This window comes from Eptesicus fuscus, chromosome 20 (assembly GCF_027574615.1).
Source record: "Eptesicus fuscus isolate TK198812 chromosome 20, DD_ASM_mEF_20220401, whole genome shotgun sequence".
Taxonomy (NCBI): Eukaryota; Metazoa; Chordata; class Mammalia; order Chiroptera; family Vespertilionidae; genus Eptesicus; species Eptesicus fuscus.
Window position 1 is genome coordinate 10,727,777 of NC_072492.1, and position 20,921 is coordinate 10,748,697.

Sequence of the window (20,921 nt, forward strand, 5' to 3'; positions counted from 1 at the left end):
ACTGTCCTCCTGTCCTTTTCCACAGAATATAAAATAGAAATGTAACATATAAAAACATACTCAAACAGAATAAAGTGAAGTTTCTTTACAAAATAGTTTCCTACAAAACCTCCATTTGCCAATTGCTAAGAGTCACAGACTCTAATACAGACTACCGAGCATTTATTAAAAGAGTAATAAGAGCACAAACAAGAGGAGAAAGGGCAAGGGGCTCATCTCCAGATTCCCGCCCGACTCCTCATGCTGCCAGGGGCAGGGTGTCCACTTTTCTTGCGTGCTGGGGGCTTTTCATTCTTAGGGACTGCGGCGAGGCGGCGAGGGAGAGCCTGGGAGGGAATCTGAGAGATGAAGGAAGAGAAGAGACAGTCAGCATTGTGTACTCTCATCCCCACCTCACTGGAAAGGCGTCATGCCTGGAGAGGACCAGCATCTTTCGGCAAAGGGGAGGGGCCACTACAGAAAATGGAGCAGGAATGGGATGGGCCAGGCCACAGAGAACAGAGCCAGCCAGGGAGTGTGTGCAGTTGGAGGAGCCAGTGAGTGGGAGCCCTTCCATCCCCCACGTTCTGCCCTGCTTGCGCTCACCTCTTTCCGGGGGACCTCACCCAAGCGGGAGTCTGCGTTCCTTCTAGGGACGTTATCTCCTCGGCTGTCAGTCCTGCACACGAGGGAGCAGGATGGGGAAGCAGTTCCTCCCACTCTCCCCAACACTGAATAGAAGAATTGCTCCCCAACTCTGTCTCTTAAGAACAAAAATAGCCCTGGCCAGTTTGGCTCAGTGGATAGAGCATCGGCCTGCGGACTTAAGGGTCCCAGGTTCGATTCCAACCAAGGGCACATGCCAGGGTTGCGGGCTCGATCCCCCAGTAAGGGGCGTACAGGAGGCAGCCAATCAATGGTTCTCTCTCATAATTGATGTTTTTATCTCCCTATCCCTCTCCCTTCCTCTGTGAAATAAATAAAAATATATTTAAAAAAAGAATAAAAATAAACAAGATAGACCTGGAATTAAATAGGAGGAGATATAAGTGGAATCAAATACTGAGTTATACTAGGAAATCACAGTCTAGGCTTCAGAATTAAGAGCTGCAGGGTAAAGAAGACAAAACTAAGGTAGAAAGACATTGTGAAGAGACTTTTTAGAAGCAAAGAAAAAAACAAAGTAGAAAAGAAGAGACAAAAGAAAGGTGGGAGCAGTGAGAGACATAGGAAGAAACGACCTGTTGATGTACATCTCACCCTCACTTTCTTCCCCAGAAAAGGACAAGAGTACTCAATGGACAACATACACAACCCTCTCTTCCCTGCCTGACCCATTTGCCTGCCCACAGTCCAGATTCTACCCACCAATCCTTCCTCCCTTCCCTCCCAGGCTGGTACCCGCTCTGTTCCAGCCTCTTCAGGTAGAGCAGCAGATCCTCAGCAGGTAGTGCCCCCCGAGCCTGGTATAGCCGTAACAGTTGAGACATCTCCATCAGCTGCCTCGAGGATGTGAGCCCATCTCCACCTAAGAGGCATATCAGTAATGGTTGCATCCTAGTCCTCCTCTCCCTAGCCCTCATCCCATCTCCCTAGGAACCCAGAAGGGCCTTTGTTCCACGTACTGGCTCCACAACCAACCCCTTCCCTTTTTGTCTCCCAGTAAACCATGACCTGCTTACCTCTCTCTGGGGAGCCGCTGCTGGGACCACTGCTCTGTAAATGGGTTGAGGGAAGCTCATGGACCCGGAAAAGATTAGACGCCATGGCTAAGGGTACTTTAGTTTTATGGACAGGGGGTGGGAGGCGTGGCACGTGAGGGGCTTCCTCCCAAGATGGGACAGTCAGGGGAACTAGCAAAAGGAAAGAGATCAAAGAATCAGGAAATGAGCTAAAGAGCCAAGGAGGTCCTGCCCCCTGGCCTTTATTAGGCTCCATCATCTTTGCCAGATCCTAAAAGTCCTTCCCAGACAACCCACTCCCACTTTTCCAGGCCAGCCCCAACCTTCTTTAGGCTGGCACTTACCAGATTTAGGGGGTAACAGGTCGACAGAGGGGTCCTCATTGTTCTGGGGTACTGTCTCCAGCAGCTGGGGGACAAGAGAGTAAGGTTCCCTCAGGACCAATAAAGAAAGAGACTTAGGTATCTGAGGGAAGCAGAAGCTGGGGAAGTAAGAGCTACAGTTGGTCAGCTAAATTCCAGAAAGGATTTATGAGATAGGAATAAGACTGAGAGAGTAAGAAGCTGGGACAAAGTATTAATCCAAAAAGGGAGATGAAGCCAGAGTCCTGGACTCCTAGAGTAGAAAAAGGAAATGAGGAAGGAAGAAGAAAAAAAGAAGGTGGGATGAGCGGGCCCTCTCTTACCTGTTGCAAAAAATGCTTGAGCCCCTCCAGCTGAGAAGGGGGTGGCAGCCCTTGCTTCAGGAAGCCATCGCCATCTGATCCAGGATCTTCCTCAGGGAATGGCCGTTCTGCTCTGTGATCGGGATGGAAGGCTCCAACTGCAGAGAAGGCCCCATCTGTAAAATGAAACATGTATGTGCGCATGCGCACGTACACATATGTATGTTGTAGGGGCAGGGGTTCCTCCACAACTCAGCTCACCAAATGCCCCCCAAAAAGAGGCCTATTAAATATAAGAGGGACATTGTAGCAAGGAGAAGATAACGAAAAATTAAAGTAGCTGGAGGAAAGGGTTATAGGGGACTGAGAGATGAATCAGCTGAATTCTAAGAAGTGTAGATGAAAGGGGAAAGCTGCAGTACTCAAACTCTAAATAAATAAATCTATAATAATAAAAGCATAATATGCTAATTAGACCGGACAGCCGAACGACCTTCCCGATGTCCTTCCGGACGACCTTCTGAACAAAGCCAGGGCTGCGAGGGCCGAGGCAAGCTGCCCTGGCTGTGAGGGCCGAGCCCCTTGCATGAATTTCGTGCCATCGGGCCTCTAGTACCACAATAAACTACTTAAAGAATTGAAACTAATATTCAGGGGGAACACTGATGTGAGAAACATCGATGTGAGAAACATTGATCGGCCACCTCCTGCACACACCTCAACCAGGGATCAAACCCACGACTTGGGTTATGTGCCCTGACCGGGAATTGAATCTGAGACCTTTTGGTGCACAGGGCAACACTCCAACCAAATGAGCCACACTGGCCAGGGCATCCCTCATTCTTAATTCAACCTGGGTTGTCATGTTTGCACCACACAGAGCACCCCCATCCACCCAAGTTGCGCACTCCCAAGGTTAGCCAATCCATCAGATTGCATCTCTTTAAACTGGACCCAAGAAACAGACACCGTGGTCTCTATAAGGTTATCTAGCGTCTTGGCTGGTCAAGTCCATGTTCAAGCTAAAGTTATGAGAGCTAAAATCTTGAGTAGAGGAAGTGCTGGTCTACCAAGAGAGAGAAGCAGATGTGCAGGGAGAGGCAGTCAAGAGCCCATGCAAGCAAACCCAAAGGGAGGAAGAGCAGCCGCCTCAGCCCCTGACAGCGCTGCTGGGTCCAACTCCAGTTCTCATTAGGTCCAGCTACATCACATTTCCATGAGCTCTCACGGCCTTTATTCAAACCAACTTGAGTAGATTTCTACTCCTTGCAACCCAAGGTCACTCAGACATCTAAATGCTCAAGTCCCAGACAGAAAAGAAGCGAGGTAAGAGGGAGCCAATTAGTGCATGTAAGGGGAACCCAAAGATGTCTGTCCACAGTTACCTGAAGATGACGTGAGATCTGGCTTTGGCTCCAGGGGCTGGAAGGAATGCTGGCTCTGGAAAGGGGGGTCCAGCAGGAGGCTAAGGTCTGGGGAGGAGCTGCAGAGAACAGGTGGAACCCCAGGCAGCTCGTCCCTTGCTTCCCGGCTCTGCTGCAATACAGGCTTTAGGGCCACGGCCATGGGAGGCATCGTCCAGTTCCTCCTCTCCCCCTTCTCTCGTTCCTGAGGCCCAGGGCTAGAGGGGCAGGCGGTTGGGGCCTGGGCATAAGAGGTAGGCAGAAAGAAGAGTCAAAGCCCAGTGCATTTAAAGAGGCAAGACATGGTACAGATTACAAATTAGTAGAACTTCCTTAAAAGAGGATTTGATAGTATCTATCAAATTTTAAAATGCTTATTTTTGATCTTACAATTCCATTTCTAGAAGTTTTATAGATATATTTGCACAAAAACATTGATTGATAATATTTATTGCAGCAATTTATAGAATGTAGCAAAATATAGCAACAATTTTAAGTTCCACCAATAAGTACTTAAATAAAAAATTATACAATAGTGTATAGAAGGCTACCATTTTTGGGGAGAGCACTCAAGACGCCAGTAACAGTGGTTGCTTCTGGAGAGAGGAACCGGGAGACTGAGGTGCAGATATGGAATGGAGATTACTTTCACTGTGTACCTTTTTTATCTGTTTGGATTTTTTTTCTTACCATGTGCATGCTACTACCTATTCATAAAAACATTTTAGCTAATAATAAAAATTTCATAATTAAAAGAAGGAAGCAGGAGATGCCAACATAAGACGGGTGAGGGATGAGACTCTCAACCCTACTCTAGGGCAGGACTTAGTAATAATTTTGGCCCTTAACATCATAATTCAACTACCATTTGGCAAAACTAATATCATGTGTTCCTCACCACCTCTTGGGCTGGGAGGAGAGAGTTAGGCCCAACACAATGTGGCCAGTCTGGGTGAGCTATGGCCATGGAAAAAAGATTTATTTTGATGAGACAAGTACACAGATTTTTTTTTAAAAAAGTACATAAAATAAAATAAATAAATTAAAATTTAAAAAAAAGTACACAGATTAAAAAAAAAAAAATGCAGGTCCAAGGACCTGAACTTAGGAGTTCCCTTGGGAGGAAGCTAGATTTCTAAAGAAGGGATCGAAACACAACTCTGAGCAGCTTAGCTTAAGGGGAAATGCCTACTGGGGGGTTGGCAGGCCGAGTAGAGGTGCCCAGCAGGTGGTTTGCCTCCTCCCAGTGGGCCTGCAGCATGGCTTGGAGTCGCTCTACCAGCTCGGCCCGCTGTTCCTCCAGCTGCTGGTTCCTACTCTGCAGTTCCCGCACTCGCGCATGCTCCCGGGCCAGTCTGAAGAAAAGACGGGAGAGCTGACGTAGGCAGCCTTTGAGAAAGCAGACTTGGAACAAGAGGAACCAAAATGGAATGTCAGAAGACATCGGAAATCCTGAAAGGCAGTGGGGCCGATGCAGAAGAGGACAGGTCTATGGCGGGGCAGCTCTTCACCACTCCCAGTTTGGGCTCTATGTGCAGGGAAAGGACCAGGCCTAAAGGGACACTCCAAGGACCAGTACCTGAGCTCATAGTCCTGAGCCACCTGCTGCTGCCTTTCCTCTCGTTCTGCCATTTCCACCTTGAACTGAGCCAACTGAGTGGACAATTCCTGCTGGTGCTGTCCATTGAGGTCCTGCAACTGCTTCCTAAGAGGACAGGTGAGACGAGAAAACTGAATCTGGAGACAGAAGTAAGCCAGCATGTGTGCCTGTGAGAGACAGCCAGCCACAGGCAGCCAGAAGGCACAGCACAGTGGGCTCAGGAAAGAGACCAGGACAAAGCTGGTGTCTTAGGGTGGTTCCCCAGAAGCAGAGGCTGAGATGAGGATTTATGGGAAAATGATTCACTTAAGAAGCATTTCCAGAAAAAACTGGTAGGGGAGTGGGGATGAGGGAAGTGAGACTGGGATGGGAAAGAGGCTCGATCCCACAGGGCAGCTCTGGAGATGGAGTAGGTCACAGCTCCTCATTGTCCCATCAGTTACTGGGTAAAGGCTACGCCCTATGGGAGGAAAATCATCAAGCCCGCTGGCTCTCTATGTGCACCTGTGGGCAGCTGTCCCCCAGATGCACTTTTGTCCAATTGAGGCAGCCAACATGTTGTAAAACGATAAAGGGATTGGACAGGATGTGTGGGCTGGGCACGAACGACACCCGTGTGGCTGAGGAGGGCAGCATCCTGTAAGTCCAAGTACCTGTGCTGTTCCCTCAGGGAAGCTGCTTGCCGCAGGCTGCTCTCCTGAGCCTGGGCCAGCCGCTCTGTCACCCGCTGCTCTAGCTGCACAGCCAGCTCTGACTCCAGCTGGATCCGCTGGCTTTCATACCGGGCCTGGGAGTGAAGGAAGGTGGGGTAATAGCTCAATTCTGTTTGGAATTAAGAGAGGATTGATGATAGAATGTAGACAAAAATCCATGTGCCAACATTCCCCCTCACACACCCAAGGGATGAAAGTCGAGAACTTTGCCACGGGAGTGAAAGAGGTTCCTTTTCCTTTTAGATCATGAAGTACTCACACCTTCTATGCACACAAAGCTGAAAATGACTCTGGACAAAAGAAATGTATTTTTTTAACCAAAATAATGTTAGGTAGAACAATCAAATTTATTATATGTGTCAGAGGTAACAGTACCTGACATTCAATAAATGTCAGTGTCCCTGCCTCCTAAAGCAGAACCAGGCTATCACTCTCTCCATTTTCTCATATTTCTTTTTCTACTCACTGAAATCTGATTTCTACTTATAGTATACTACATGGCAAAGAATTTAATTTCTAAAGCCAACAGTGGTGCTTTCTCAGTCTTATGTGATCTTGCTGCAACATCTGCCACCTAAACTAACCCTTCCTTCTAAAACCATGTTCCCTTATCTCCCATGATGCCACCTGCCACCATCTCCATGTTTTCATTCTGTCTGACTGCTCCTCGGTCTCAGCTGATTGCTCTTCTTCCTTCTGTCCATAAAGGTTGAATGCTTCCTTCAGTTCTGTCCTCAGCCTTCTTTTTTTAAAAAATATATTTTACAGAGAGGAATAGAGAGCTAGAAACTTTGATCAGCTGCCTCCTGCACCCCCCCCACTGGGGACGTGCCCGCAACCAAGGTACATGCCCTTGACCGGAATCGAACCTTGGACCTTTCAGTCCGCAGGCCGACGCTCTATCCACTGAGCCAAACTGGTTTCGGCTAAAGATTTTTTTAAAAATTGTGGTAAGAAACACATAATATGAAATGTACCCTCTTAATCCATTTTAAGTGAACATTTGAGTAGTGTTAACTATGTTGTTGTGCAGATTTCTAGAACTTTTTCATCTTGTAAAACTGAAACTCAATACCCACTGAATGACTCCCTATTTCCCCTCCCCCAACCCTGGCAACCAGCATTCTACTTTCTGTTTCTATGATTTTGACTCCAGATATCTTGTTACCTAATTTCTTTAATGAAAATTAATCTATATTCCCTTTAAGCCAGCAATTCCACGTTTAGGAATCTGTCCTATAGAAGGGGTACCAAAGCCTTATGCACAATGATGTTCACTGCAGCACTGTTTTCATAGTGAAAAATCGGTATCCATGTAAATATCTCTTCAAAAGAAAAATGCTTAAGTAACCTATGATTCATCTATCCTTGCAATATTATATAACCATTAAAAAGAATGATATACATCTGTATGTACTGACATGGAAAGGTGTCTATGATCTGAGGTTAAAAAACAAACAAGTTGCAGAAAATACATAGCATGTTCACATATTTTTAATGCACCAGCCCATAAGCTCATATATGAGAAGGCTCTGGAAGGAGGCACACCAAATGGTATGATAAGAGGAAGCAATCAATGCTTTTTACTTTAGTACTAGAGGTCTGATGCACGAAATTCATGCAAGAGTAGGTCTTCCTTCCCCCGGCTGCCAGCACCAGCTTCCCTCTGGCACCCGGGACCCGAGCTTCCCTTGTAGCCCCGACTTGGTCCAGAAGGACGTCCAGTCTAATTAGCATATTACGCTTTTATTATTATAGATATTTGAACCTGTGTTACAGATAACTTTTGTTATATTTTAAAAATAATTTTTAAAGTTCTCTGAGAATTCTACTTTGAGCCATACATGTAGCATTGATGCTCCTTTCTTTGTCTTTGATATTTACCTCTGATAATTAAACTTTGATAATTTAGGTATGCATGATATTATTTCTAAAGTAACCCCTATAAAAGCAAACAAACAAACAGAAATTGAGTTTATGACTTTGAAACTAGCTGAGGAAGAAAAATGTCAATGAGTAAAATGAGCAAAAAGTAATGAATCTAAAAGGTCCAAGAAAGGAGAGAAAAATAAACACTGAATAGGCAAGACAAAATAAGATATAAAGTAAACCACAGATCCAACTATGAATAAATAAATTAAATGCTAATGAACCTAATGCTCTGACTAAAATACAAATATATAAAAGCTGAAAGTAAAAAGATTAGAAAAATATTTGCCAGGAAAATTCTATTTTTAAAAGAAAGGCTGGTATAGCTCTATTAATATTAAGCAAAAATAGACCCTAAGGCAAAAATTATTATAAAAGATAGTAACCTTGTAAGGATAAAATATCCAGAAAATGACATAACAATTTTAAAATTTATACGCATCTAATAACATAACCACAAAATATATAAAGCAAAATTGATAGACTGAAGGAAAAATAGACAAATCCACACTAATGAAGATTTAATAGGAAAAAACCCCTATCTAATAAAGAAGGAATATACTAATTGACCATCATGCCCTCACAAAGATGATGGCACCCACAGCCAATAAAGAGGGAATATGCTAATTGACTATCATGCCCTCACAAGATGGAGGCGCCCACAGCCACAAGATGGCGGTGCCCAGTCCCCTCAGCCCTGCAGGGGAAGGCAGTTGGGGTTGATCGGGCCGGCAGGGGAGGGCAGTTGGAGGCGATTGGGTGGGCAGGGGAGGGCAGTTGGGGACGATCATGCCGGCAGGGGAGCAGTTAGGTGTCAATCAGGCCAGCAGGGGAGTGGTTAGGGGGCTATCAGGCTGGCAGGCAAAGTGGTTAGGGGCAATCAGGCAGGCAGGCAGGCGAATAGTTAGGAGCCAGCAGTCCCGGACTGTGAGAGGGATGTCTAAGGGATCCCAGATTGGAGAGGTGCAGGCTGGCTGAAGGATACCCCCTCCCTGCACAAATTTCATGCACCGGGCCTCTAGTATGGTTATAATGGTCTAAACCGTTAACAAACTAGACACACATTCAAAATTGCACTCAAACACTATACATATTCTCAAGCACACATGAAACATTTAGAAAAGTTGACCATATATTAAGAGATAAAATAAATCTTAAAGAATTTAAATGATAAAAAATGAATATTCTCCCATGATGTCCAAAAGAAACTCTCAAATGATATGAGGTGCGAAAGGGAGAAAGAAGAGCAGGGTGGGAAGAAGAGAGAGGATGAGAGAAAAAGAGAGAGAGTGCATGCAAGCCTAACCAAGTTAGCAAGCATGGCTCAGCAGTTAAGCGCTGACCCATGAACCAGGAGGTCACGGTTCAATTCCCAGTCAGGGCATATGCCTGGGTTGTGGGCTTGATCCCCAGTAGGGGGCGTGCAAGAGGCAGCCAATCCATGAATCTCTCTCATCATTGATGTTTCTATCTTTCCCTCTCCATTCCTCTTTCTGAAATCAATCAAAAAATATTTTTAAAAAGACTGTAGCAATTAGTCTTAAAAACAAACGAATATCAACTGTAATTGAAAAAAGGTATTTATCATTATAAATAAATTAAATAGGGAATTTTGTATATGCCTATGATTAATAAAACAAAACAAAAAGCTATGATCCACCTATATATTTTCTTTTAAAAAATATATATTTTATTGATTTTTTACAGAGAGGAAGAGAGAGGGATAGAGAGTCAGAAACATCGTTCAGCTGCCTCCTGCACACGCCCCAATGGGGAAGTGCCCGCAACCAAGGTACATGCCATTGACCGGAATCGAACCTGGGACCTTACAGTCCGCAGGCCGACGCTCTATCCACTGAGCCAAACCGGTTTCGGCTCCACCTATGTATTTTCTACATGAGACTCACTTTAGATACATAGATGCAAATAGGTTGTAAGTAAAAAGATGGTCCATGCAAATAGTAACCAAAAGAGAGCTCAGGAGCTATATTGTTGTGGGAAAAAATAAATTTTAAGCCAAAAGAAGTTATATCAAGAAGATATTAGCACCCTGGCCAGTGTGGCTCAGCTGGTTGAGCATCATCCCATGCATAAAAGGCTGCCGGTTTGATTCCTGGTCAGGGCACATGCCCAGATTGCAGGTTCAATCCCTGGTCAGGGTATATATGGGAGGTAACTGATAGATGTTTCTCACATTGATGTTTCTCTCTCTCCCCCTTCCTCTCTAAAATAAATAAAAACATGAAAAAAAAAGATGTAACAATTAAAAACATTTATGTACCTAAGAGTGCCCCAAAATACATTAATAATTGACAGGATTAAAGAGAGAAATAGACAGTTCTAAAATAATAGTTGGAGACTTCGATACCCTACTTTCAATAATAGTAGAACAATAAGGAAATAGAGGACTTGAACACTAAAGCCAGGCACTATTCTGGAATTCTACAATAAACAGACAAAAATCCTTGCTTTTGTGGATCTTATAGAAAACAAACAAGATTTGAAAAGGCATACTATGTAGTATATTAGGAGGAAAGTTAAACAGGGAAGAGAAATGGATTGTCAGAGGTTTCAGATTTTACTCAGTGTGGTTAGAGAAGACCTTACTAAGAAAATGACATATGAGTAGAGCAGTTCTTACCCTCAATTATCGTTTACCATACTACTTCAAAATGTGCGTGCTAGACAAATTCCCATCTAGCTGGTGAGCTCCTTGTTGGCAAGGGCTATTCCCAGCTCCTAGCACAGAGCTCACATGGAGGGGCTACTCAACAGGCTTACTGAATACACAAGTGCACACATACATCTAGCACCAATTCAGGAGTTACAGCAGCTTATAAATTGCTACTTATTAGTTGTTACTAACATCTTTACCGTTGGTCTCCATGATAAATTAGTTTCCATGTGGTCAGTCCTCCAATTCAATGGGACAGGTGAAAGAAGTGTGTTTGTTCAAACACTGGTCTAACTAACCCAGAAATTTAATATCTTCTTAAGTCAACCACTAATAAGGGAAAGAAGTCTCTGAGATTGACATGCTCTCAGAAACTTATTAATTTGCCCTTAACACACATTTTACACATAAAAACAAAAGGCCTATAAAAGTCAAAGTTCTCATTAGAAATGTGAGTGTTTGCCATGACTCCTGAAAGGTCACGCTGCTCCAGAGTTACTTCCACTGACCTGCACCAAGCTCATTTCCAGCTGCAGGGCATCTCTCTCCCTCCGGGCTGTATCCAGCTCTCCTTCTACCCGCCGCATCTCAGCCTGCATCAGTGCCAGCTGCTGCTGGGCCTCCCGGGCGGCCTGGGCTTCCCTCTGCATGTTCCCCTGAGAAAGGGAAAATAAACTTAAGTACATACCTAATTTCCTGTCTCCTGGTTACCTCTATTCCCCAATTCACGCCCCTCCCCCCCCGCCCCATACCCTAAAACCCAAGCTTCCTTTCCCTCCCTTCACATTTGATCTAGTTTCTAATCTCTGTTTAATCTTACTCTTTGATTTTCTGTGTATTTGATGCCCAAGCCCTTCTAGCTGGCCCTACACTCTCCATCTTGTCTCTCACATATAGTTCTTCACTCTCCATCCCAGCCCCCTCTACCCCACATTCTGACATCCCATCTTATTCAATCAGTTTGCCCTTCATCTGTTCCCCATTGCCCAACTGCTGCTTTTACCTTCTCCCTTTCCAGCTGAGCCTGGCCCTCGTCCTGCAGTGCCTGGTAGCGTTCCTTAAGCTGGCGCTCTTGCTGGGCCCAGGCCTGCCGTTCTTCTTCTAGGGCAACCTGAAGTGTCTCCAACTGTCGATGCTCACTGATTTGCCCAGCACGAGCCTCATCCCGTTCTTCCTGCAGGGCCCGGCACTGCTGCTGTTCTAGCTCCAAGCTCAAGGTCAGAGCTTGCCTTTCCTCTTCCTACAGCCCCAGGAGAAAACCAAGATCCTCAGCATGCCCTCAAGAGACCAGCAATCTGCCCCTTCACCCCCATACAATGTGCCTGCTGAGAATTATGTCCATTAAAAATACAAAAGCTGACAAGCCTACAGGATTATAATATAATAGATAAGCCCTAACTGGTTTGGCCCAGTGGATAGAGCGTCGGCCTGCGGACTCAAGGGTCCCAGGTTCGATTCTGGTCAAGGGCATGTACCGTGGTTGCGGGCACATCCCCAGTGGGGAGTGTGCAGGAGGCAGCTGATTGATGCTTCTCTCTCATCAATGTTTCAAACTCTCTCTCCCTCTCCCTTCCTCTCTGTAAAAAATCAATAAAATATATTTAAAAAATTAGATAAGACCTTTTGTTCCAGAAATAGGTAAATCTGGGTTCAAACCTCAGTTTGAATCCCAGCTCTGTCATTTACTATGTGTTCTTAGGTACACATCCTTATCTGTGAAATGGGCAGGCATAATATTAGGGTCTACCTTGTGAAGATTAAAGTAAAAAGTGTATGTGGCCCTGGTCGGTGTGGCTTAGTTGGTTGGGTATCATCCCATGCACCAAAAGGTTGCTGGTTCGATTCCTGGTCAGGGCACATGCCCGGGTTGCAGGCTCGATCCCTGGTAGGGGGAGTGCAGGAGGCTGATGATTGATGTATAGCTCTCACACTGTTATTTCTCTCTCTCCCTCTTCCTTCCTCTCTCTCAAAAAATCAATTAGAAAATGCTTTGGGAAAAAAAAAAAGTGTATGTAAAGCATTTAGCACAGTGTCTGGCACATAGTAAGTTTTCAATATATAAAAGCTATCACCGTCATAAGAAATTCCACAAAGAATAAAAAACCCAGCCTACTATCATGTACTAGGCAACCAGCAACCTTCATTAACACGGTTGGATGTAGCCTGTTAAGATTTGAAGTACCAGCATGCATGTAACAAGCATGTGTCATGCATGCAACAAGTTCCAAACCTGGCTACTAATTCATATGGGTAATCACCTTATCATTTCAGCAATAAGAAACATGAATGAGTATCATCCCTTTTTTGTCTATACCCTAGACTAGAATTCCCAAACCTGGCTGAACAAAATCACCTAGGGAATTTCTGAAAATATTTAGGTCCCTAAACACCACCATATATCTACTGAGTTGAAACCTCTGGGGATAGGTCCCGGAAATCCGTATTTTAAAATAATCCCCCAGATGTATGTGGTGAGGATGTAATTTGCAGTCTCTCAAACTTACTTGGTGGCAGAGCCCTTTTGGAGAGTATCTAGCAGAACTAGTGTTCTAAGGAACACACTTTGAGAAATACTGCCCTGGTGTAACTAAAGTTTTGAACTCCCACATCCACCAATTGCCCATAGCCTTCTAGAAGTAATTAACATAACAGCCTCTATTGGAATTAACCCAGCCCAGCATTCTTACCAGCAGCTCTCTTTCCCGTTGCTGTATTCTGGCACCTTCCTGCTCGCGATTCAGGGCCTCCAGGGCCTCAGAAAGACTTTGTTCCAGGCGGGTTACTGTCTTTTGGGAAGAGAGGTCCATAGGACAGAGGAACTGAGGGGAATCTCTATATGTTATACTTCAAAAAGCATTAACAATGTAAACTTTAAAACTAAGAGTTAACTAAATGACTTGAGATCCAAAAAGACTACATGGTGTAGGGAAAGCTGGGAAGACATCAGTGATGCAAGTTTAACAACAGAAACAGTGAAAGGAGCAGAAATAGGAGAGAATTGTCAGGCCAGTTACTGCAAGATTGAGGTCAATCTGTTAGGACCTAATTCCAGAGCTATTTCTACTCCCCTTGTGCTAGCAATCAGTGACCTAGGTTCTAATTCCATGTAAAACACATTGCCCACCTCCTGCTGCTTGCTTCTAGTGAGTTCAGCTGCCTGACGTTCCTCCTGGAGTCCCCGAAGTACCTCTGTGCGTTCGGCTTCATGCTGGTTCCAGCCCTCCACCACACGGGCCAGGGTCTCAGGAAAGGAAAGTCAGACGGAATTTCAAAATAATATTTTTGCCCTCTTTCTGTCCATGGGGGTGAGATCAACAGTCACCTCCTCCCAGTAGTAACACACCCCACACCCCAGCTCCTAGCATGAGCAAAGAGATGTTGGTTGGCCACCCCGTTAACTATTCCTTGGTGCTCCCCAAGGAGAGACCCAGCACATTCTGCTAGCCTGGCACCTTGTCCAGTTGTTCAATCATGATATCTTTCTTGCGGTCAGCAGTCACGGCCACAGCTAACTGCTGCTGAAGCTCCAGCACTCGGGTCTGTAGGCTCTGAATGTGGCGCTCACAATGCTGGGAAGAAGGATAAGGGAACTGAGTGTTGCCATCCTCAGTCTGACCAAGCACCAACCTTTCCACCTCCTCTAGGGGGAAAGGCACTGGAGACAGGAAATGGGCTGTGTCCCAAGAACAGAATAGGTCTGGAGGAAAATCAGGAATTTTAGAGCAGGAACCTTACGGCCCAAGGCCTCCAACACCTTCCTCTGCCATCTCAGAGAGCAGGGGCCTAGCTTCCAGGCTCTCCCCTTCCCTGGATCTATGGACCTTTTGGCAGAGGTGCAGCAGCCCCCGCTGCAAGGAGTGGAAGTTATTCCTGCCTGAGAAGCTCATTGAACGCAATGATTAGACATAGCAAGGATAAAGGCAAAAGCCTTTCATTCAGGCCCAGGCATTGAAAATAGAAGACAGCCGAGACTGGTTTGGCTCAGTGGATAGAGCGTCGGCCTGCGGACTGAAGGGTCCCAGGTTCGATTCCGGTCAAGGGCATGTACCTTGGTTGCGGGTGCATCCCGAGTGGGGCATGTGCAGGAGGCAGCTGATCGATGTTTCTCTCTCATCAATATTTCTAGCTCTCTATCCCTCTCCCTTCCTCTTTGTAAAAAATCAATAAAATATATTAAAAAGAAAAAAGAAAATAGAAGACAGAGCCCAGCCGGTGTGGCTAAGTGGTTGAGCATCAATCTATGAACCAAGAGGTCATGGGTTCCCGGTGAGGGCACATGCCCAGGTTACAGGCTTGATCCCCAGTAGGGGGTATGCCGGAGGCAGCCAATAAATAACTCTGTCATCATTGATGTTTCTATCTCTCTCTTCCTTCCTCTCTAAAATCAATAAAAATATATTTTAAAAAAAGAAAAATAAATAGAAGACAGAGTTCCAAAAATGACAACATAATCAATGATTTTGATTTTTCTTCTGCCTTGTCTCTCTTTCTTCCCACTTCAGACAGACTAAGGTGCAGAGAGATAAAGCTCATTACATCAACAGCTATAAAGCCTTTGTACAAGAAAACAAAGTTCACTGTGTATTCACCAAATGCTTATGGAGTGTTTCTCTGTGTTAGGTATGTTCTAAATCTTAGGAAGACAGTGCTGAACAAGGAGCTTAGATTTTTTAGAAGGGCAAAACAAGCAAGATATAGCAGATTGTGATGAGCTATATGAAGGAACTGAGAGTAATGAATATCTGGAGAGGTGTGCCGTTTTAGATAGGATGGTGAAAGAAGGTTCCCTGAAGAGCCATTTGAGCAAAGTCCCAGCTTGTGGGCCCTTAGCCCTCTGCCTTTTTTAGCACTCAGCCCTTTTCTAATCTTTGCTACTTTCAAAAGGAAGCTTTAATATCTCACCTTTCGGCGGGTATGCTCTGAATCCAGTGCATCTCTCAGGCCCTGAAAATCCGGGGGGTTGAGTGGGGGTCCTGACCGAAGGCTGGTGTAACGGGGAAACAACTCCTCCAGGGCTTGGGCTGAGCTAGATGGAGATAAGTCTTGCAGGGGTCGGGTGCTGAGCAAACCAGGTAGACATATTAAGATTGGGAAAACTTTGAGGCCCATTAGTCCAACCGTGACATTTTACAAATGAGGAAACTAAAACTCAGAAAGGGCAAGAGACTTGGCTGAAGTCTTTAAGTTAGATAGTGATCCTATATAATAAAAAGTTAATATGCAAATTGTCCCCTCAACCAGGAGTTCAACCAGGGGGTGGGGCCGGCCAGCCAACTGCCCGCGGCCCCTCCCCCCGCCGGCCTGATCACCGCGATCAGGGCCAGCAGGACCCCATCCGTGCACGAATTCATGCACTGGGCCTCTATTAGAACCATAAATAGCACGTAGGTTCTATGATTCACTCTATAGTGCTCCTTCCTTTATGCCATACTTCCTGTGATAAAAGTCTCAGCAGAAGCAAGCTAACTCTCCTGGGAGAAGGAGGACTAGAGGTTGGGAGGCGTAAAGGGAGTAGAAGATAGGAGAGAAAGGATAAAACTAAAAGCTAAGTGACAAGTGTCTTAAGTCTTAAGAGGAACAAGAGCAATAAAGGACGAGCTAAGGAATAGAACACTCGGCTTTCCAAGAAAGCAAGCTAGAAGAATCCCAAGGAGAACTCACTTAAGCAAGGTGGCTGTGCTTTCACTGTCAAAGGAGTCTTCTTCCCGTCTCTCTGAACCAGCACCTGGAGTAAGGGGATCCCCTACAGGGAGGCAGAGGGACCCCACAGCCAGGGTCAGGTAAGGATGGGAACAGGGACCACTTGAAGAAGAGAGCGGAGCGCCTTCCTTTTACTTCACCCACCCCTCCGGCCCCTCTGCCAAGGAAAGGGAGCCTTTCCGCCCGAAATCTTGTCAGAGGTCTAGGTCCTCCCCGCAGCCCCTTCCTCTCTCTGCTTTCTCCCATCCCGTAAATCTAGGTTCTCCTTTATGGGAAGGGATTTACTCACGATAGGCTGTATCACGTGAGTTTTGGAGCATGCTCTGGAGTTGGCCCCGAACGCTTTCCATCTCAAAGATATGCTTGGAACCATCCTAGAAAAAAGTAACACAGAAACCAGAAGCAACTTGAATAATCTATATATTCAACCACTGCCAGGGTAGATGGCATCCAGTACCCCCTAAAACCCAATACTTTTTGCTCCAGCACATAGAAAAGCAAGAACAGGAGAACTTGACCCAATAAAGGTCAGACACTCAAATGTGTACAGAAGCCAGACAGGTCGTGTAAATAAGTTGATCTGGCACATTAAGCGTGGAGAGGATTCTTGCCGACTAGAGAGCAAATACCCTGCCGAATGACTGTGTAGCCCATGGCTATCAGCTTTTCGAACTCTGGAAGACCTAACCAGTCTGCAAATTGGTTCTGAGATCTTTTCTATGCAACACTAATAACTATCTTCTCTGTAACATGTTCAATTTATTAAACTATGCTTTTGTTATTTACATGCCTAATTTTGAACCATACAATCAAAACAGTTTTGAGCTGGAAGGCTCTTAGCATACGTTGCTCTATCCGTAAGCCCCTAGTTACTTTTTAGGATGGAGAAAACTTATCCTCACCCCCAGTCCCCAAATCCCACTCAAAGCACAGCAACCTAGCCTACAGTGCAGGTATTGCTGACAAAAGAAAACACTGGGAAATTTCACGATGTCCCAGATGATGGTGTCCCAGGCCACTCTCCCCCTCATACACATTCCAGAAACAAGCATGACTGTGTACTTAAAAGGAATTTGAAATCCAACAATAGTTCAAATCTCAATAAAGCTTTTTGTTTATCACCCCCAATCCCAAAACCTTAGAGGTCCCCTCCAGACACACCTCCCTCATCTTTTTCTTCAAGTTGTTTTCCAATCCAACCGACAAACTGCGACTCAGCTCTTGGGCCAAGCTGTCTAACCCCTCATGAGGCGGGAGGGCGGTGGAGGGCAAATACAGCTGGGCTCGGGCGGTGGCCTCGGCCTGCCGGCTGCGGTGCAAAGAAGCATAGAGCTGGGAGGTCACCTCCGAGGACACTTGGTTCAGCCCAGGGGCTTCTGATGAATCACTCAGGAGATCCTCTGCCCGGAGAGGTGAACTGGGACTGGTAGGTGATGTCGCCATGAGTACAGGGAAGAGAAAACTGGAGACAGCAGAGCTGGGAATTCCAGGTTCTGCTTTAGGAGAGTCCAGTGGGGAAAATGCACAGAAAAGGAAGATTTCGGGGAAAGGAGGAAGGCTCCAAGCCAAGGAACGTTGGTGAAGAAGGGTATGGAGGCTTTCTGGTTAGAGGAAAGGTTCCCACCCGTACCACCGGTCATGGGAGAGAGCAAAAGCATCTCTTTCCACAGCTCCTGGAAACTGGAAAAGGGGAATGCAGGACGGAGTGGAGACAGAAAACCGTGGGGCAAAAGCACCTCTGCAGTTCATCTAGTGCTGAACGTTACAGATCAACTTTGCACAGGCTGCATCACCGGTCAACTCAGCTCTTAAACCCCCACACCCAGACGTGCAAACTGAAAAAAACCCAAATCCATTAAGGGCCTAATTTCCATCCAGCTGCCTCACTTGCCAGTCAACTGGCTCCAGTCTCAGAGGCAGGGAGGTTAGGCTCCCCATACCTCTCTGCCCACTGCACCCTCCGCCCACTGCACCTCTCCACCCACTGCACCCCTCCGCCCACTGCACCCCTCCGCCCACTGCACCTCTCCGCCCACTGCACTCCTCCGCCCACTGCACTCCTCCGCCCACTGCACTCCTCCGCCCACTGCACTCCTCCGCCCACTGCACCCCTCCGCCCACTGCACCCCTCCGCCCACTGCACCTCTCCGTCCACTGCACCCCTCCGCCCACTGCACTCCTCCGCCCACTGCACCCCTCCGCCCACTGCACTCCTCCGCCCACTGCACCTCTCCGCCCACTGCACTCCTCTGCCCACTGCACCCCTCCGCCCCCTGCACCTCTCTGCCCACTGCACCTCTCCGCCCACTGCACCGGTCTACCCAGGGTCAACTCTCCTGTACACCCCCTCCAAGCAAAAAAGCCCTGGCAAGGCTCCCTAGAATCCCTCCCGTGGGAGGGGGTCAACTGGGGCAAAAGGAGACATATGTAAAACTTTAGATAATAAAATAAAATAATAATAAAGAATCCCTCCCTTCCTCCTACCCCACAGGAAACTTTGTGAACTCAGTCACACCCTCAGAACGTCCCTCGAGAGGACGCCGCCCTCAAACCTAGCCTGAGATGCTCCACCCCACTACCCCGTTCCGATTACCCCACACCTCCAGTCCTCAGCCCCCCAATTTGTCAAGGTGAGGACAAGCGACAGCCCCTTCCCGCGAGCCCGGATCCGGAAAGACCGACACCTCCCCTCGCGCGCTCCCCTACACTCAAAACCGTTGGCAGCAGCCCGCCCACCGGCCGCAGCCCCGCCCCGCTCGCCTCGCCTCCGTGACGTCACCAGCCCGGGACCTCGCTCGGCGCGGCCTTTACGGCTTCAGGAGCCCGGGAGCCCGGATGCGCACGCGCAGTCCCTAGGGCCACAGACTGAGAAAGGTGTGTTTGGACGGAGTTATTGCTCCGCTGCCGTGAAAGGACCGGGTGGGGCGGGGCTCCGCGGAAACCGGAAGTATCTAGTGACAGGCACTTGGAGCAGTTCCGGTGAGTTTGGGAGAAGGGAACCCGCCTGTTTGGAAGGATCAGGGACGGAACACTGGAACCCGCGGAGGCTGGGCGGTCCTGGAGCAAGGCTCACGCTCTGTGCCCCGCAGATGACTGTCCACAACCTGTACCTGTTTGACCGAAATGGAGTGTGTCTGCATTACAGCGAGTGGCACCGCAAGAAGCAAGCGGGGATCCCCAAGGAGGAGGTGACGAGAGGGCCCCGCGCAACCGGGTGACCTCGCATCTCCAGACGCACAAAGTCCCAAGTCCAGCCTCCCCCCTCCTAACCTTGGCTCTTTCCCACCCCTGGCCCGTCTCCTTCAGCAACCAAGAGCTAACTCTGCCTTTTTTCCTCCAGGAGTTCAAGCTGATGTACGGGATGCTTTTCTCTATTCGTTCGTTTGTCAGCAAGATGTCCCCGCTAGACATGTACGCGGAGTCAGTGGGAATGTTGAGGGGAAAAGGACTAGCCTTGGGAATTTGGGGTGGGGGAAACTTTCTGGAGTGGAAGGGGCATTTGGCCCCCCGAGAGGGGAAGCTGAACCCGGAGCGAGAGTGCCAGAGCTGCAAGGAGCGATGGTGGGGAAATCTGATGATAGAGAGGTTGGGAGTGGGGGTCAAATGTGGAGGAGGGGGAACGGAGCCTGGGGGAGGTGTCTACTAAACCAGGCCCCTACAAATATGTTTAAAGAAAAGGGAATCGACCTAGAGATGACTAGAAGCTTCTTTTTTGGAGGATTCTGCTCCCATTCCCTAACGTCCTCCTCATCCCTGCAGGAAGGATGGTTTCCTGGCCTTCCAAACTAGTCGTTACAAACTCCATTACTACGAGACGCCCACTGGGGTCAAGGTTGTCATGAATACTGACTTGGGCGTCGGACCCATCCGAGACGTACTGCATCACATTTATAGTGCGGTCAGTGCCAGCCCCTGGGACCCACCCCCCAAAGCTCCTCAACGTATGCCATGGCCATGTAGAGCCCCGAGACTCCTTCAGATTTCCTGCCAGGATCCTATTTTATCTCTATTGAAGGCAGAGTTTTCAACACTCCCACCACTAGTTTCTCATCAAGGAGGGCTTGCCTCCCAGCCCTTGATCCTTATGTATTCACATCCTTGAGGTTATACTAGGTTTGGAGTCGGAAAGAAGAAGTGTCCAAAGTCTGGCTGTAACTCTGTCCCTCTCCATAGCTGTACGTGGAGCTGGTGGTGAAGAACCCCCTGTGCCCGCTGGGACAAACCGTACAAAGTGAGCTCTTCCGCTCCCGACTGGATTCCTACATCCGCTCTCTGCCCTTTTTCTCTGCCAGGGCTGGCTGAAGGAAGCACCCTACCTTACCCCTCAGGAGAATCTGGGGCCCTTTCTAACCTGTTTCACCTCAGGGCTCTCCACTGCCTGCCCTCAAAACCCCTAAAGCCCCCATGCACCCCCCCTGGTGCCCTCCCCGTCACCTCCAAACCAGGCCCTCTCTCCAGGTTTATCCTCTACCAGATGCCATGAGAAGTACAGAATAAACTTTTTTGTCACTATCTGCTTCTTGAGTGTGTCATTTTGGGTGGTTGGTCAGGGGCCCTGCCCCACTCATAGAGGCATG

The 20,921-nt window shown here is 47.3% G+C and overlaps 2 protein-coding genes across 4 annotated transcripts; one reads left to right on the forward strand and one right to left on the reverse strand.

Annotated features, from left to right (window-relative positions):
* Nucleotides 1–145: 145 nt before the first annotated feature.
* On the reverse strand, nucleotides 146–18,306 carry CNTROB (centrobin, centriole duplication and spindle assembly protein). Of its 3 annotated transcripts, none has more exons than XM_028128327.2 (19): nucleotides 17,506–18,299; nucleotides 16,634–16,718; nucleotides 16,306–16,387; nucleotides 15,547–15,703; nucleotides 14,097–14,213; nucleotides 13,769–13,885; nucleotides 13,332–13,430; nucleotides 11,648–11,884; nucleotides 11,154–11,300; nucleotides 5,982–6,115; nucleotides 5,308–5,433; nucleotides 4,921–5,083; nucleotides 3,711–3,969; nucleotides 2,347–2,501; nucleotides 2,006–2,069; nucleotides 1,662–1,832; nucleotides 1,381–1,507; nucleotides 586–658; nucleotides 146–338 (listed from the first exon to the last, which is right to left on the reverse strand). In XM_028128327.2, the coding sequence occupies exons 1-19, from the start codon at nucleotides 17,785–17,787 to the stop codon at nucleotides 213–215; spliced, it is 2,721 nt and encodes a 906-aa protein (XP_027984128.2). In that variant the 5' UTR covers nucleotides 17,788–18,299; the 3' UTR covers nucleotides 146–212. The 3 variants fall into 3 exon arrangements, with proteins under 3 accessions (XP_027984128.2, XP_027984130.2, XP_054565535.1); XM_028128329.2 differs by having other exon boundaries at nucleotides 15,547–15,670; nucleotides 17,506–18,298; XM_054709560.1 differs by lacking the exon at nucleotides 146–338 and having other exon boundaries at nucleotides 1,662–1,695; nucleotides 17,506–18,306.
* Nucleotides 18,307–19,224: 918 nt separating this feature from the next.
* On the forward strand, nucleotides 19,225–20,856 carry TRAPPC1 (trafficking protein particle complex subunit 1). The gene is made up of 5 exons (XM_008153490.3): nucleotides 19,225–19,323; nucleotides 19,434–19,532; nucleotides 19,685–19,755; nucleotides 20,104–20,242; nucleotides 20,518–20,856. The coding sequence occupies exons 2-5, from the start codon at nucleotides 19,434–19,436 to the stop codon at nucleotides 20,644–20,646; spliced, it is 438 nt and encodes a 145-aa protein (XP_008151712.1). The 5' UTR covers nucleotides 19,225–19,323; the 3' UTR covers nucleotides 20,647–20,856.
* Nucleotides 20,857–20,921: the final 65 nt, after the last annotated feature.